We start from the raw sequence: 18,051 nt of genomic DNA on the forward strand, positions 1-18,051 counted from the left end.
GCATGATCAATTATTATCTCCATTTCCTGCCCTCTTCCTCCTCAGGAGGATGGGGGGCAGGGATGCAAATTCCAAGCTTCTAATCATGGCTTAGTCTTTCTGGTGACCAGCCCCCATTTAGGAGCCATCATTAGAACAAAAAATGCTCTTGCACTCTAATCACTTAGGAATTTATAAGACTTTAGGAGCCCTGTGGGGGTCAAAGACAGATATTAGAACAAGAAATGCTCATAACTTAGGAAATTACAAGTGTTAGCAGCTCCATGCTGGGAACTGGGAGCAGAGACCAACAGATATATTTTCTGTATCTCACAGTATATATAAGCCCTACGGAAAAAACAGAAAGCAAGAAGATAGGAAGTATGCATATGTATATTTGTGTGAATGCACACATGCATGGGTATGTCTGTGTGTGTGTGTGTGTGTGTGTGTGTGTGTAGGCTTTAGCTCTACAGATAGGGTGGTCAGGGAAGACCTCACTAACCAGATGACATATGAGTGAAGACATGGGGGAAATGAGGGAGTGAACCACAAGGATAGTCAAGGGAAAACCACTCTAGGCAGAGAAATCAATAAGTATGCTAACCCTGAGGAGGGAGTGAGTCTGTGTATAGATATAGAGATGAGCCAATATGGCCAAAATGGAGGAAACATGGAAGAAAGTAACAGATGAAGTCAGAAGTTCCAGATGGGTAGAGGTGGGAGGAGGCAGGTGAGAAGATTGTATAGGCCTTTGTAGGTCATTGTAAGGCCTTTGGCTTTTACTTTGAGGGAGATGGGAAGCTGTAGAGGATTCTGAGCAGAAATGTGACATAATCTGACTTAGCTTTTAATGGAATCACTCTGGTTCCTCGTTGAGAGTATTCCTCAGAGAGTCAAGGGTAGAAGCAGGAAGACCATTTGGGAGCATTAGAGAAGCATTTACGTCCACACCAAACTTACATGACTAATTTTAGGGGAGAAATAAATTTGTCTTCTTTATATATCTACCAAATTTTTGTTCCATTTTATCTCATCTCTGGATTTTTTCTGAGGACCATTCTTTAGCACTTTTATCATCTATAATACCTTATGTATGCCTTGGTTTTAACACTTAAACATTGTATTATTTTGGTGTAAGTGCTCATTCACCAACCAGATTGTAAAACTGGGACTGTCTCATTCTTTTTTATATCTGTAATACTTTATGTAGTACCAAGTACATAGTGGATATTTGATAAAAATTTATTGAATAGATGCATGAATAATGATAAAAATGAATAATGCATGGTAGAAATGTGTTGTATGTTTTTATCCTCGAATTTTTGGAATACAATAAATACCTCCAGATTTAGCTCAGTTATATCTTGCTGGAATTCACTATCTTGAAAGGGAAATCTGAGATCAAAGCTTTGCTAACAGTGCTGAGATTGGACTACTGATTTTTTTAATTTGTGGCAACAGAACTTCAAACACCCCCACTCCCAAATGAAGTATGCCTTGTTAATATTAGGGGTGGACGGAAGAGTATCCACCTACACCTACAATGTTTAGAATCCAGTGTAATCCCTCCTTTTATTTAATGTGTGTAGGCCAAGAGCAAGAGGATTTACAGACAGCATAAAACGTCTGCAAAGACTGCTCTGTTAAAGACATCAGCAGGTGTTTAATACACAAGAGCACTTGGCATTTGGACCAGTTAATTTGAACTCTGTCACTAACTAGCCATGTGACCTTGAGCAAGTCCTTCAACTACTTAGGGTCTGTTTCTCATCTATAAAATTGGGTGTTAGTGTAGGAAATCCCTGAGTTCTTTTCTAGGTCTAAAATTCTATAGGTCTTCAAATGCCTAGGAACTAGTTTAAGAAATTATCATCTTAAACATTTCATGTCTTGTTTTTACTTTTCCAGGGGTTTCTTCTTCTGACTCAGAAGGGGACCCTAACAAGGAAGAGATGAATCGGTAATTCTAATTTTTTATCTTATAGCTTTAGCTATTTTCTATCTGATAGCTTTCTCAGATCCTGAGAAAGCTACTAATTGGTTTAGTAGAACTTGAAGAGGGTGGCTCCAGGATATTACCTCCAAAAATATATATTGGGTAGATTTTGAGAGCTTTAAATCTTGCCTAGTAGATGAATTTTAATATTCCCAATATTTTAAAAATGAGATATCACCTATGAAATATCATCGTACTTATATCTACAGAGTAAAAAACAAATAGTGCAACACTTCAAAAAATTCATGTTTTCTGACTAAATAATAGTATTCACAAGGACACAAAACCTGGTTATCCTAAATTATACAAGTGAGTGATGTGAGTAAGTCATAACCTTTTTGCTAAACAATTATACTGAGTACTGAACAAAGTTACATCCATCCATTCTTTACTTTCCCCAACTATCAACTAAGCACCTACTCTACACCAAGGACTTTATTAGACATAATGGGTAATAAGAAAAACCAGATGCTTCCTACCTTTAAGAAGCTCACTGTGTACTAAAGAGAAATACATGGTAAATATAGCAAGAGATGTATACCAAGCATATAGACAGTAGAGTAATAAAGTATAATAGACTATGATATAACCATGGGCAGGATTGTTAGGACTTGGCACAAAGGACTATTAATTCATTGGGGATGGAAAGAGAGATCAGGAAAGACTTCACAGAGTTGGTGACCTTGAGCTGAGTCTTAAAATAACAGTTGGTGGACACCCCCAAACAAGGAAGGAAAGAGCATTTTTAGGCAGAGGAAGCTTTGGACAGAAGGCATGGGACCTGAAAACAGATGCAACAACCATTCCTTGAGATTACTCGAAATGAAGGGTGACATTTAGAAGGCTGGTTACAGTTGTTAACTATGTTTGTAAATTCTGTCCTCCCCTACAGAGGGGAAGTTCCTTAAGGACATTTCTGACCTTAGAAATCATGCCTTATTCTTTGAAATCCTTTGTGTGTGCTTACCTTGGAATAATAATTTGCTTTTAGCTTTTGTGTAGATATGACAATTCATAACCAGGTTGAATGATTTCTCTCCTTTAACTGTCTTCCTTTTCATTCTTGTGGTTCAATTCCTCCTTCTTTCCTGACTCTTTATGCCAGTTACCTCATTACAGTTGCTCCGGCCTTTTTCTTTCTTTTATGGTCTCCAAACTACAACCAGTTATTCTCTAAAAGATAATTCTGATCGTATCACTTTCTTGACTAAAAAAAAATTATTATGGGGGTGCCTGGGTGGCTCAGTCGGTTAAGCGTCTGACTTCGTCTCAGGTCATGATCTCATGGTCCGTGAGTTCGAGCCCCGCGTCGGGCTCTGTGCTGACAGCTCGGAGCCTGGAGCCTGCTTTGGATTCTGTGTCTCCCTCTCTCTCTGACCCTCCCCTGTTCATGCTCTGTCTCTCTCTGTCTCAAAAATAAATAAACATTAAAAAAAATTATCTATGGGAAAATAAAACCAAGCACAAAATGAACAATATTAAAAAAAATTTAACATGACATACAAAGCCTGATTCAGTAGAGTATCAACCAGGCTCTCCTGCCCTCTCCTCCTCCATTCTGTCACCTCAGGCTATTCATACTGCTCTCATTTCACTCAAACAATGTACAGTTTATTTTCACCCCTTTGTTCAAGCTGTTCACTTTGCTAGGAATGCCCTGTCTCCTCTGCCTAGAAAACTCCTATGTACCCTTCAAGACCCAGTTAAGTTCACTCATAAACTCCTCCTCCATTGCACATTCATCACTTCTTCCTCAAGGCTCTCATAACATGGTATACAAGGCTAATAGGGAAGAATTTTGATATACAAATTTAAATAAGCAAGGAATATCTCATTTGATTATTTTCTTTAAATCTACTTTTAGGAGTTAGGATTTAGCTTACATTTCTGTGTAAGAATAACAGTAACTTCAATAAGACAGATATTTATTTCCCATTTACATAAACATATGGATTTGGCTGATAGAATGGCTCCACATTTCACTGGGTTCCAGTTGGTTTCCAACTTCATCTCATTCTGAGGAATAGCCTTATCTTAGTCTCAGATTGGAAGGAGTAAAAGGCATTCCCTGCCCCCTCCCTTTTAAGGTCATCTCTCTTAGATCACATACATCACTATCCCTCATATCCTATAACCAAAGAGTAGTCATGTGGCCACATGTGGCTTAATGAACATTTGGAAATTCAGTCTTTATTTGGAATAGCCATGTAAAGAAACAAGGAATTCTATTATTGTAGAAGAAGAAAACAGATGCCTAGGGGACACTGATAGCCTATGTATCACTACATAATTCTGCTTCTGTGACCCCATCCTTCCTGGCTGGAAAAAAACGTTCAATCAGTCATTATTGGGCATCTGTTTCTCCCTCCATGGCTGTACAAAGATGATAGATATAGACATAGACACATAGTATTTGACATTAAACACTTTTCTAAGTGCCTTACATGAATTACCTTATTTAACTCTTACAAAAACCCTCTGAAGTAAGAATTATTATTTCCCCCCTTTTTCCCCCCTTTTTTAAATTTATTTTAGAGACAGAGAGTGTGTGAGCAGGGGAGGGGCAGAGGGAGTGAGAGAGAATGAGAGAGAGAGAGAGAGAGAGAGAGAGAGAGAGAGAGAGAATCTTAAGCAGGCTCCATATCCAGCCCCAGCATGGAGTCCTACTCAGGACTCAATCTCATGAACCTGAGGTCATGACCTGAGCCAAAACCAAGAGTCAGATGCTTAATCAACTGAGACACCCAGGTGCCCTTTATTTCGCCATTTTAGAGATGAGGCAGAGAGAAGTAACATCTGGACAAAAGGGAAGCCCATATTGTCATTGGTCATCTATCCCTACAGGATATGGGAGGGAGGCCTATATCCCAGACCTCAAGATCCTTTCAAGTCCAGCATTTTTTTGCTTTCTGACATGCTTGGGTACTGATATCTTTAGTAAGAGTGGGATCCCTTTAACCAGAGGGGTTGCCCTCCCCTCTGGATTCTGGTTCTCCCTCTTGTCAGGCTCTCTGGCAATATCCTCAGACTTCCCCCTTTCCACAGCAAGACTAAAATAATCTTCCCTCCACAGTCTTCTCATGAATACTTCTTGCCCTTCAAATAAGCTCTTTAATTTAATTTATGTAAACTTGAAGAGCTTGTTGACTCAGGCTATTTCTGCTTTCTGCCATGCCAAAATTCCAGAATCAAAGGTTTATAAAGCCTGGCCTCTTACTTGGAATGGAAGGGGGAGGGAAAACACAGAGGACAACAACAACAAAAATCTCAAAAAAATTATCTTCTGCACATGCTCTGTCATAGCACTTGTCTTGAATCTCAGTTAGTTATGAATATACTTGAGTCCCCAGCTAAGAATAACTAACTCAAGGACAGGAGTGGCATTTTATCATCTTCCTGCTTGCATTGTCTATCAAATTATGTAGAAAAGAAGTGTTTTTGTGGAATACTGTTAAACAAAGATTTTTATTATATCTAACTGTAAGAAATGGTGACATTACTAGCTTTTCTGAAAGAATTTTCATAGTGATAGGTCTGTTTTAAAATCTATATTTTAATCATTTCTCAGAATCCAGAAGCCAAAAGAAGTATCATCTACTCCCACTACTTCTGCAACCATTCCTTCAGCAGTACCCCAAGCCCAGCATGTGGTGGCCCAGCCCAGTGTGTCAACCATCCAACAGGTACAAGAGTCCAAGTGAAACACAAGTGCCATGGACTTATGGGCAGGCACTGTGACCATGCCTATCTTGAAAGGCATGATTGTGTTCTCTGTTGCAACTTCATAATGACTTTGGCAACATGCTTCCATGGTCATGATAATCGCTTTGTACCTCTGATGTAGGATATCAGCACTTGATATTGTTTTGGGAACATATTCTCTAGCTTCATAGGCAAATTTCACAGAAAAAAAAAACTCTTTATAAATTAGTCTGATATTCCAGCTTAATGAAGGGCATTGATTACATATACAAAGAGCTGCCAGCTCTCGCAGTGGCCCAGGCAGGGCACTATATCATGAAACTCAGTTTCATGGAGCTGCAAATAATTCTACTTTCTAAAATAGAACAAGTATGAAATGATTTTTTAGAAAGCATTAAATGCTCTCATCCTTCAAGTTGATGATAATGATGATGATAATTGTTTATTATAAAAACATTCAAAAGATACAGATATTCAATAAAAACATTCAAAAGATACAGTATATTCAATAAAAACCTTGGTCAAAGTACTACCTCCATGCCCCCACTCCTCAGAGGTAACTCTGTCAATAATTTCTAGCATATAGTTCTAGACATTTTCTATGCATGTATATGAATATATATAATATTTTAAAAATATGAAATCATACTAATCTAAACATATTTGTAACATGTTTTTGATATATTTATGTGTAAGTAAACATATTGATCTACAACTTAAAAAAATTAAACAGTTTCTTATTTAACCCATTTAGTAATGCAGACGGGTTACATTTTAGTTCTAATCCAGCTGTGATCTGGGGAGACTCAGGTTTTATGGAACTTCCTCAGGGGTTTAGGGCTAATTACATTGTTCTATATGTTGAAGAGGTGGGGATGGGCAGCACATATTTCCAACCACCATGACCTAGAAAGAATACAATCAATTCAATATAAAATTTGAAGTCTGTGATTCATAGATTTAGAAAAAGTCAGTTTTTTGGTTTTACATTAATTGTATACACCAAATTCTGTAGGTTTGTTCTATCATTATCTAGGTAGTAATCATAGTGACGATGAATCTTTTGTTGGTTCCCTTCTAATAGTGTCAGAGCCCTACCAACTATCTACAAGGATTGGATGGAAAACCTATCATTGCAGCTCCTGTGTTTACAAAGGTAATCAAAATATTACTTCTTTCTGTCATGACTTTAAACATACCCCAGTACCCACACAAAATTGTAGGATCCAAGATTTACTGATGTAGCTCAGGATTTTGGTCTTTTATGAGTACAGGATAGGGTTTAGATTTTTTTTCTAGTTGTTACCATATCATTTGAAGTCCTAGATATCTAATAACAGCTTGCATAATAAGAAGAACGTCTTTCCCATGCACCACATTGATCTCTATGGCCATCCTATTGCTGTTAAATGCAGCCATCGTCACACATAGGGGTCAGGCGATAAGTTTTTAGCCACTTACTACTCCAAAGGTTTCTCTGGACTTGCAGAAGAATCAAATTGCAGGTACATGTCTTTAGTGTTCAAGGAGTTGGAGATAAATGCTCTTAGGAGGCTTAACATAAAGAATCACACCAGGACAAAGAGTTTTCTTTTTCTATTCCATGGAATCAACTATTGAGGCGGCATCAAATGCTGATCTTATAGTCTTTGTATCTAGAACTGGAAAATTTACCCAGGCACCTTGATTTCCAAATGAAAACACAAGGAAGGGCCAGAGACATTCAGTAGTTTATCTGTGGTCACAAAACTAGTTAGTGGCAGAATCCAAACTAGAAACAAGTTCTCCTAATTCTCAGTCTATTATTCCTTCCTTTATGTAATATAGACTTTATTGCCAAGACAATAAATTTAAAGGTGAAAATTGAGTCACATTTGATTTTTTTTTTGTATTATGAAGGCCACATGGATGAAATCTATGCCTGGATTTATAGTTTATTGTTTGTATGAATGCCAAACTTAGGCCCAAAGAGATTTTGTCCTCTTAGAGGTATGCTTTAGTTTGGAGCAGTCAGGGTTCCTTACCCCACAAAGTACATTTGCAATATTTATAGACATTGTTGGTTGTCACTGGGAGACTGTGCTGTTGGCATCCAGAGATGCTGCTGAACATCTTACAATGCATAGAATGACAGCCCACCATGGGGTGTCCTGATCAGGTGGGGGTACCTGCTGGGTGGTGAAAGAATTCATCCAAGGCAGAACAAAGAAGATGGAAGTATATTGAATACACCACAAGGGAGCTGCAGGTCAAACAACAAAGGAAGACTGTCTTCAATGAGGCCAAGGCGAGGGGCTTTAACTCTAGGACAGGGTAAGGGTGTATGGGGACATATGGAATTTTCCCTTTTTTGGTAATTCTTAGGAACTGTGCCTGGTGGTAAGTAGCCCATTGGCCAGTTAGGGGCTATGTCTTAATGGGTCTGTTTGCATTAAGCTTGGTGCTTGCCATGGGCCTTTTTGCCTTGCTCAAGTTTCCATTGCTCATGCCTATTGCCTAAAAGCAGCCTCTACACCACGCGTAGCAAGGAATTATCCAGCCCAAATTATCAGTAGTCCTGAAACTGAGAAATCATGGTTGAGGGCAAAATGGCAAAAATGGCATATTTTCCAATGAGTATTGATCCTAAAGGAAGAGCTAAATGTGCAACTTCCACAGAAACATCAGTTTTAGGAGAGTTCCATCCTGTTAACTCATCCAAGATGGTTTCCCAAGATCCAACAGAGTCAAGAGTGAGACATGCTTATCCATATTTATATCAGTTGAGTAGACATTCTTATGTGAAGCAAGATCTCTCTCAATTTTTCAGATTCTTTTCTTGTAATCGCTTTTGGAATTTTAGCCTTGCTATATTCAAAGATGAAGTAGGAAAGCAATGTGTTTGTGACTTGGAGGATACAACTCTGATGAAGAATTATAAGTGGACGTGTGTGTGTATGTGTCTGTGTGTGTGTGTGTGTGTGTGTGTGTGTGATACAGCCAATACAGCTACCTCTAATTGTCTCTTACTTCACTACCAATTCACCCAGCCTTAAAACAGCTTAAGTGCCCCAGAATCAGGACGTTTTAATTTTTGAAGCCCTGTTGTGACATCCTAGAGACAGTGCTGACTCTTCAAAGGCAACTACCCACAGAATAATTTATACCCAGTCTCAGCTGAAGTCTCCTCTCTTCTCACCACCACCTGCCCAGCCAGACACCAGATAGGTGTCCTGGTCTCCTTCCACTCACTTTCAAATCTTCCCAGGTGCTCGGTCTTTCCTTCATCTTATCACCTGGTGCATACCTCTGGTACAACATTTAGCACAATAATAAAGCTGTTTGCTTTTCTGTCTCTCCCAAGCACCTTGAAGGCTATCTCTAATATCTAGATAGGAGTCCATAAAGGAAATAAGCTATTTTTATTTTTATTATAGCAAGTCAAATAGGACTTTAACACTTATCCTTTACATTTAATTTTCATGGACTGGTTAAAGCCAACAGGTTTAACTGCTTTTGTGTGGTGACTCCGATGCCTCTTTACAATTAGATTCTCTAATTGGCAGATTCATATTTGCCTTTGACAAATACAAATGGGAAAATGAATTAATCATTAGTTACATCCCGATAAACCCATTATAACTTGAAAATATCAGAGGTCAAAAATGCATTTAATATGTCTAACCTACCAAACACCATAGCTTAGCCTAGCCTACATTAAACATGCTCAGGACACTTACATCAGCCTACAGTTGGGCAAAATCATCTAATCATCTAATACTTTAAAAGAAGCTTCTTTTCTAATAAAATGTTGAATATCTCATATAATTTGAATACTGTACTGAAGTTGAAAACCAGAAAGGTTGTATATGGGTATAGAATGGTGTTATGGGTCGTTTGCCCTCACGACTGCATGGCTGACTGGAAGCTGAGCCTCACCGGCCCTGTCCAGAATCAGAAGAGAGGATCATACCACATGTTGCTAGGCCAGGAAAAGATCAAAATTCAAAATGTGAAGTATGGTTTCTACTGAATGTGTCCCACTTTCACACCATCATAAAGTTGAAAAATCATAAGTCAAAGCATTGTAAGTCAGGGACCATCTGTGTAAGCTGTTTCTTAGATAAATCTCCAAAAACATTAGGTCCCAAACATGGTGGGAAACCAGTCCTTAGCACAAAGACCCAAATTCTGAATAGGCTTTCTTAGCCCTCAGGATGTGTGCTCTTGCCTCCATAAATGGGATCGGGATTGTTCAGACGTAGGGCACAAGGATAGGCTGTGGCTCAGATTCCAGAGAGACTTATCAGCAACAGTGTGCTTACGTTAGTTTCCACCAGTGAGGGCAGAATTGAGGTCATAGTCATTGCCAGTGTCAGAAAATTTCTGAGTCAGAGCCACTGATGATGGTAATCACATGGCATGCATCATGATAACCGATCATATGCATATATTTGTTTGGGTTATTCCTGCTCTATTTACTTCTTTAGTGACTTCTGGCTTTCCAGCCCCTAGGATTCATTTTCTATACCACCCAACAAAGCATTTCTTTGCCAGTAATGGCAAGAAGCCACTAAAAAACAAAAATTAGAGAGCGGAGTTTTATTTAACTCTTTGTGCCTCCTTTTGTGATAGGGAAGTACTGGTATTAGTTTCTTTTTAAAGAAGGTTAAAATGAAAAGGAGGGTTGCCCAGCAAAACAGTGGTAGAGGAGACTGGGGTCCCCTATGCTAGTTCACTTCTCTACTCCTAGGAGATATCTATATTTTAAAATATTTTATGGAGCTAGACTACCCTCCATCTTCTATACAGTATCAAAACCACTCTATATATGGGGGAGAGAACCGCTCACACTTCTTGAGTGCGAAGGGAGGTAGATGATCAAATTAGAATCTTACTGCTGTGTTGCTCACACTCCAACAGCAGCTGCCCTGGCAGGCTTTCAAGGCTGCAGCAGCCCTGGCTCCAGCTGCTTCAGCAGTAATTTGAAGAGTGCAAGGGGGCAGGGGAAGTGAGAATTTGAAGAAGAGCACTTCATTATATAATAGCAGAAGCAGGAAAACCCTGAAATAACTGAGCCAGTGTCTGGATCCAGGTTTCGGAAGATTACATGGGCCACCCCCCCTCCCCAGCCCAACAATTCCAGGAACTTTTCTGACTCAACTGTTGCTCTGGGCACCTGTGCCAATCAAGGGGTAAAAGTGTCCTCAGTCAAATCTTTATCCATAAAAACTCCTTTGATCCAAATCCAGCCTAAAGCACTATACACATTCACTTGCAACTTCTCTCTCCCAAGGTGCACAAATATCAACTGGATTAAAAAAGGAATAAAATGACAGTATGAACCTTATCACTGATATCTTTTCACCAATAAGGGAGATGTCCTTTCTTAAGGATGTCCCTGTATTATATTTGTGGGTATAAATCTACTAAGCAGAAACTATGTCCTCTTGACTCACATTTAAAGCACCTGGTACAGTGCTAGGTACAAAGCAGTCACATGGTAATATTTATTCTGTAGTGAATAATTTCTATGTCCGCTAAATAAGCAATTATTGTTTTCATTGCATTGTGGCTTCCGAGTATCTTTAGGAGGAATGGGGGGGGGGGGAAGGGGGATCCAGTATCAAATGACTGTGGAAGAAATGCTTCTCGAGGTTCTGATTTGTCAAGTCACCCTACAAAGAATGTCTTCCAAGATGATCAGTATGGTGATGACACACAAGACAGATTTGCACTTTGAATACTATTTACCTCAGGAGGTTATAGACCCTTAGTTCTAGTGACTTTAGTCCAAATCCATAATTCCTAGTTAAGACTAACTTAATCTTTGCTAGTTAGGGAATGTCTCATTTGTCTTATTTATCTTCGGTGAAGTCAAGATGAATATGATCAGGCCTGTAGACATTTTGCCATTAGTAATAGCCTAAGACTTACTCCTGTGTTAAACATGGCACCATCTGCACGATGTTCAAATGGTGTAACTGGTTTGGACCCTGATATGAATCAGTTCCTTCTCATGATACTTTTATAGAAAAGCACAGTTTTCATCAATAATAACTATCATCATCCTTCAAACTATGACTTTCAACAACTTCTTCTAAGTGACTTGTAAGATGACCCTTGGCACTTCTCTTACTGAGTATTGATGATGTATCAGCTGGAAGGAGGTTCCATCTCATATCACAGACACTTAACAGGCATATTACATACACTGTAGTATATAGGGTATCTTGGCTGGCCTCTTAAATAGAACACAAGTCTTGACCTTCAATGTCAGGTGAATAATTACAGCCAATTAATGTTGGCCTCAATTGTGAGCAACGTATTTTCTCAAGGCTATCCTTTTGCAAGCAGGGCTTTGGTGTAATCTCTACTGATTGAGAATTGCCTGATGTATCTGAACTGAACTGCAAGCCATGCAAGAACATTCTTCTTACTTTCATTTAAAAAGTATGCCATATTTTGGGTCTCCCGGGTGGCTCAGTCCGTTGAGCTTCCAACTTGGGCTCAGGTCATGATCTCACAGTTTGTGTATTTGAGCCCTGCATCGGGTTCGCTATTGTCAGTGCAGAGCCCGCTTGGGATCTTCTGTTTCCTTCTCTTTCTGCCCCTCCCCCGATCACACTCTCTGTCTCAAAAATAAATAAAATTAAAAAAAAAAAAAACGGGATGCCGTATTTAATTTATTCAGTCCCTTCTGCCACCACCACCTTTTTTTTCTTGGTTTGGTTTTCTAATTTGTTTGTCTCAAGAAATGAAACTCTATTTTATATGAATCCCATGGAGATATCCAACTGCCATTAAAGTTTTCAATAGGCCTCAAAGCTGCCACGTTAGCACAGAATTTGCTCAGATGTCAGGGTCGAGAGCATATCCGCCAGCTTGCCAGGAGCACCCGACTCCTTGATGTTCCCTGCTTATTAAGAATATTTCTTTCTTGTCACTAGAAGATATTGTTGAGGGTATACAAAGAATAATGAGGGTTTTTTTTTTTAATCAAGTAGTTCCTCATTAATTCAGAGACCCCTCTGTGCAAATCTCATCTTGAATAAAGAACAAAACACTAATGTTGATCTACAGCGCCCCCTGGCTTTCAAAATATCAACTTACACACCTTTAAGGTAAAAGTCATCTACTATATATAGCTAAAGTTGTGTGGTTATCCTCACCCCTAGATTCCTTAGACAAATGCCACAAATATGATGGGACCACGTCAAGTACAAAATATCATCAATTTTACATAAGATAGATACAAATAATCACAGAATATTTATAATAGTGAATGACAAAAGCAAAAATAAATAAATAAAACACCAGCTTTCCCCTTCTCTGATGCAGGAGCCAGTATTTCCTTAATACAGACCCCCAAAATGTAATAATAGAAAGCCTTGCAGCATTTGTTACTAATAGAGCTTGTGGAGGAAGTTAATCATAACCTTTCCATGTTTATAATGTTTGGGCTAACATTAGAAACAAAAATATGCCACACACATGCCAAAGAATTTCATAATCAAATGAAGTACCAGCTACACAAATGAATGTGTGACTTTAAGCTCACAAATCACAACTGAAAGACTGGTTATGAATGGAAAATGTGAGTTCCATTCTCCCAGAGAGTCTATTATAGAATATATTGATATGTTATCATTCAAAGTGGTTTTGTAAACCTTTTTCATGGATGTGTGGAAAAGCATTTAACAATGCCTTCACAAAATTACAACATATTTTATTATGACATAAGACTCCACTTGTGACTATGATTTTAAAGAGATTGTCATTGTTTATATCCCTCAATAGATCGTTGAAACTGTACTGTAAAGAACACATAAGGAAAACAAGATAACAAAATGAAAGACAATTTCCGGGACTACAGTATGTAAACAAGGCAAAGCCAGGCAAATAGAGTCAGTTACTTGAGCTACAGAGATGTCCCACCTCATGAGCAGTGACATTTTTGTGTGAAAAATACATTACCACCATGCTGACTGCACCTAATAAGTATTCCTGCAGATTTCTTAAATTGTCATTATTTCTGGAAAACAAACTCCATTTGGGCATTTAAGAACAGAGGTATTTTACCAAAAATCAGCATTTTTGCAAACCCTCAAAATGTTTCACTTAGTATTTAATAAAGTTGTCTGGTACAACAACAGAGAGGAAAAGGAAGAGAATAATGAGGGCAAAGCTTCATATGGGCTCAGTTGATTGATTCTATCTTCCAAAATAGACTCAATGAATATCCACAGAATTGGAGCTGCTGGAGATGTAGAAGATTTGGAGAAAAACCAAATGTGAAGGCGACAGTATCTTTTTCTAAAATTCAGCACTGGAACTAGATTCCAAAAATGTATACTCTTTGGTTTTAACAATATTCTTTTCATTATAGATGTTACAAAATTTATCAGCCTCTGAAGGTCAGCTGGTTGTCTTTGAATGCAGAGTCAAAGGAGCTCCATCTCCTAAAGTTGAGTGGTATAGAGAAGGGACCTTAATAGAAGATTCTCCAGATTTTAGAATTTTACAGAAAAGTAAGTTGATACTTCAAATTATTTTTCAGATAATTTTAATGAATTTATTGTGTTCATTTATTTCTATAACTTCTTAACAATTAATTGAAATATAAGTAAAAGAATAAAAGAAAAATTACTTGTAATCATAATCCTCTGAACTAAACCCAATTAATATTTTGTTTATATTCCCCCCAAATTTCTCCATGCATATGTTTTTTAAAAATAAAAAAATCATACTTTTTGGTAAATTGATTTTTTACTCAACATTTCATGAACATCTTTTCATGTTAATAAATATACTTTCTTTTAAAAACAACTCAGTACTGGGGCGCCTGGGTGGTGCAGTCGGTTAAGCGTCCGACTTCAGCCAGGTCACAATCTCACGCTCCGTGAGTTCGAGCCCCGCGTCAGGCTCTGGGCTGATGGCTCAGAGCCTGGAGCCTGTTTCCGATTCTGTGTCTCCCTCTCTCTCTGCCCCTCCCCCGTTCATGCTCTGTCTCTCTCTGTCCCCAAAATAATAAACGTTAAAAAAAAAAAATTAAAAAAAAAAAAAACAACTCAGTACAAAAATAAATAAAATAAATCAGTACAATCAATTTATATTATTTAATCTCCTGTTGAACATTTAGATTGTTCAAAAAATTTTAATTTTATAGACTGCTTAAATGCATGTAACAGAAAATATTTGTGAGTATCTATAGAATAAAGAGAACTAGAATTGCTAGTATAAATTCACCTCTTTTAGGCTTTCAATGTATATTGCCAAAATGCCATGCCAAAAGGTTGAACTAAATTGAGGATAATCACATAATAGATCGTCCAGTCTGGGACACCTTGAAAGTGAAAGAGGGGCATCTGGCTTAGTCAGTGGAGCATGCAACTCTTAATCTCAGGGTTGTGAGTTCGAGCCCCACACTGGGTGTAGAAATAACTTAAAAATAAGATCTTTAATTAAAAAAAAAAGTGAAAGATACTGCTCTTAGTTACACAGAGATTCCAGGAATAAAACAGGCCTATCCCAAATGTACTGGGACATGTGTTGTCCAAGCCGTATTTATTCTATACAACCAGCACTATATGGGAATGCCATTTGTCTCATGCCTTCACTAACAATGGATATTAAACATTTTTTTGATATTCACTAATTTTATAGGCCCAAAATGGGAACAATTGTTTTAATCTATACTTCACTAATTAGATGTGGAGTGGAACTTTTTCTCATGTTTATTGGGTCTTTATATTTCTTTATTTTTAAACCTGTTATATCCTTTGCTTATTTTCATATTGAAGTTCTGTTCTTTTTTATAGTAAGAATTATTTATATATTCAAGTGGTTAGTTCTTCTTTTTCTTATCATGTAGTGCTTTCACCTTGACCCATTTCGGTCACAAAATACACTGAAATTTATTTGCTTTTCTGTTAATTTGTTTCTGCCTATCACTGATGTATGAATCAAACTGCTGTCAGGTTTAACAGCAGTAGCAACAACGATAATATAATCTGAATACCATTTAAACTGAGAAAAAAAAACTTGAATAGTTGTATCAGTGTAGAAGGTCATAACTAAGTTTAACAACTGTTACTGAATACCTATAATTAAACACCATGGTATTCAGTACCATGCTGGCACTTTCAGGAATGTCAAAGAATTCTAAGACAAAGACCCTGCCCTCTTGTTATTTATCCTGAGGCTCTTAATATTAGAAACCTTAGAGCAGGAGGTACAGTCTATGTTTCATTAGGATGTGAGAACTCAAAGCCAAGAATGAGCTTTCAGTCTTCACAAATTTGAAACTTGTGTTTCAGATGAGGCTGAATGGGTACCAATAAAAGCAAGTCATTCCTAAAACCCTAACTCAGTAACTTCTCCTCACCTATGGCTTTATGTGTCCCAAGTGAAAACCAGGTGTGTCCCAAAATACAGCAACATCATGTTGTTAGCAGCTCTCTTGTGGCCCTGCTGTGACAGCTGCCCTGGCCCTGTGGAGGTCATTTGTGCTTAGGTCATTGTACTTTCACATTTACAAATTAACCTTATCAGATCACTCATGAATATACAAGAGACTGAACTTCTATAGGAAGCTTCTGATGAAAATATAGACTCTTAGTAAAATAAATGCTTAGAATCTTTTCATTTTTCTTTTCTTTTAGAACCGCGATCCATGGCAGAACCAGGTAAAGATCATTTTAATTTGTTAGCGTATGATCTGTGGTTTTACATGCATATAAATATATACTCATAAATCAGTGATTTTATATATATTATATAAATAATAAAACATTGGTTACACCGGTGTCAAGAAAAAAATGAAAAATAAGGTTTTAGAAAAAAGATTCCAACCAACTCTAGCTATTACTGAAGGAGAAGGAAAGGAGGGGCGCATATGCAAATTTGAAGTTTATATCCAATACTGAATATGAATGCAGTTAGTTCTTGGTTATTGAGGGATGTTTCTTGGGAATATTTTCCCTCTTTGGCTCCTACATGTGACCTCCCGAAACTGGGCAGAGCAATTTCCATGACGCTAGATCAATTCCACCTTCACAGCTTATGTGGCTCAAAACTCACCCACCAGATTTTGAAATTTGCAGAAGCAACCTATTCATGATGTTATTAGATTTGGTTGGGAAGATACCAAAATGACATGGGAGTGACAGTAGGTGAAGTTTTACTTCTAGAAAACACAAGTTACTCACAAACCACAGCAGAAATATCTGAAAGTCTTCTCTGTAATTACCCTGGAAAATTAGATTGTATTTGTACCCCTGGGTAAGAATGATGGTTTGGGATTTTATTATTATAGTTCTCTCTTGTGAAAAATGAATGAAAGGTATTCCAGAAGTAGACATTGAACATCCATGTTGCACAGCCCTACAGTAGGTCCTTGGGGATACATAGCAAAGATCAGAGCAGCCTTACTGTTGCATTGCTTGTATTGAAGTGGTATTTTCCCCCTTGAAAATATGCCACGTTTTTAGGACACCTGGTTGGCTCAGTTGGTTAAGTGTCTGACTCTTGATTTCAGCTCAGGTCATGATCTCAGGGTTCATGAGATGGAGCCCCAAGCTGGACTCTGTGCTGGGCATGGAGCCTGTTTAAGATTCTCTCTTTTCCTTTCTCTCTGCCCGTTGCACACATCCCCAATCTCTCTCTCAGATAGATAGATAGATAGATAGATAGATAGATAGATAAAAGAAAATATTTCAGGTTTTGACACTTTTATTCAGAGTGGAGCAGACTTTTCCACTAGGCAATCTCATACACAAAATCATTTCAGAGTCACCCCAAAAGGGTCCCTTCCCAAAACAAGTCCCGCCTCTCCCAGATCCATGGTCTAAATTTCATAGCCAGAGACCTCTTGTCCATCTTATATATGCAAATACCCTTTGGACACAAAATACTTTGTTTTATCAGGCACATACAGTGTAGTGTGAATAAATTTATCAGATCATTTTCTGAAAGTGATCCCTGAAAGCTGAGAGTATAAATGTTTGGGAAGGGGAACAGAGAGAAGAAAGCATAGGCCGAGGACTCAGAAAAAGGACAGAGAGACACCAAAACTAAACTTTGCCTCTCCATCATTTAGGATTCTTGAGCAGCGATGAAGAAGACCTAACTAAAAGTGGCTTAAGCATTAAGAAAAATGTATTTTCTCACATAGCAAGGTGCCCTGAGAAATGGCAGTCTTGAGATTGGATGATTTAGCATCTCTAAGGCCATCATGGCCCATTTCCCATTCCACTAGCTTCAGGTTTAGCCTTGTTTTACTCATCTACCCAAGACAGCTGCCACAGTTTTTGGGTATTGCATGCAGATGACCCACTGCACAGGCAAAAATAGGGAACAATGCTCTCTTTTGTTCTCTTTAAAGAGCAGGA

The 18,051-nt window shown here is 38.1% G+C and overlaps 1 protein-coding gene across 4 annotated transcripts in view; it reads left to right on the top strand.

The window, feature by feature from the left end:
• The window catches only part of MYPN (myopalladin), a 113,533-nt gene that overhangs the window by 48,857 nt on the left and 46,625 nt on the right, over window positions 1-18,051 (top strand). For all 4 annotated transcript variants that reach the window (XM_086679845.1, XM_086679846.1, XM_086679844.1 and 1 more), the window contains 5 exons: window positions 1,891-1,942; window positions 5,547-5,661; window positions 6,765-6,836; window positions 14,049-14,190; window positions 16,324-16,347. In XM_086679845.1, the coding sequence (XP_086535971.1) occupies window positions 1,891-1,942; window positions 5,547-5,661; window positions 6,765-6,836; window positions 14,049-14,190; window positions 16,324-16,347 (405 nt within the window). The remainder of the gene's footprint in view (window positions 1-1,890; window positions 1,943-5,546; window positions 5,662-6,764; window positions 6,837-14,048; window positions 14,191-16,323; window positions 16,348-18,051) is intronic.

This window comes from Puma concolor, chromosome D2, assembly GCF_028749965.1.
Source record: "Puma concolor isolate L17-30 chromosome D2, mPumCon1.1.hap2, whole genome shotgun sequence".
NCBI classification, from domain to species: Eukaryota; Metazoa; Chordata; class Mammalia; order Carnivora; family Felidae; genus Puma; species Puma concolor.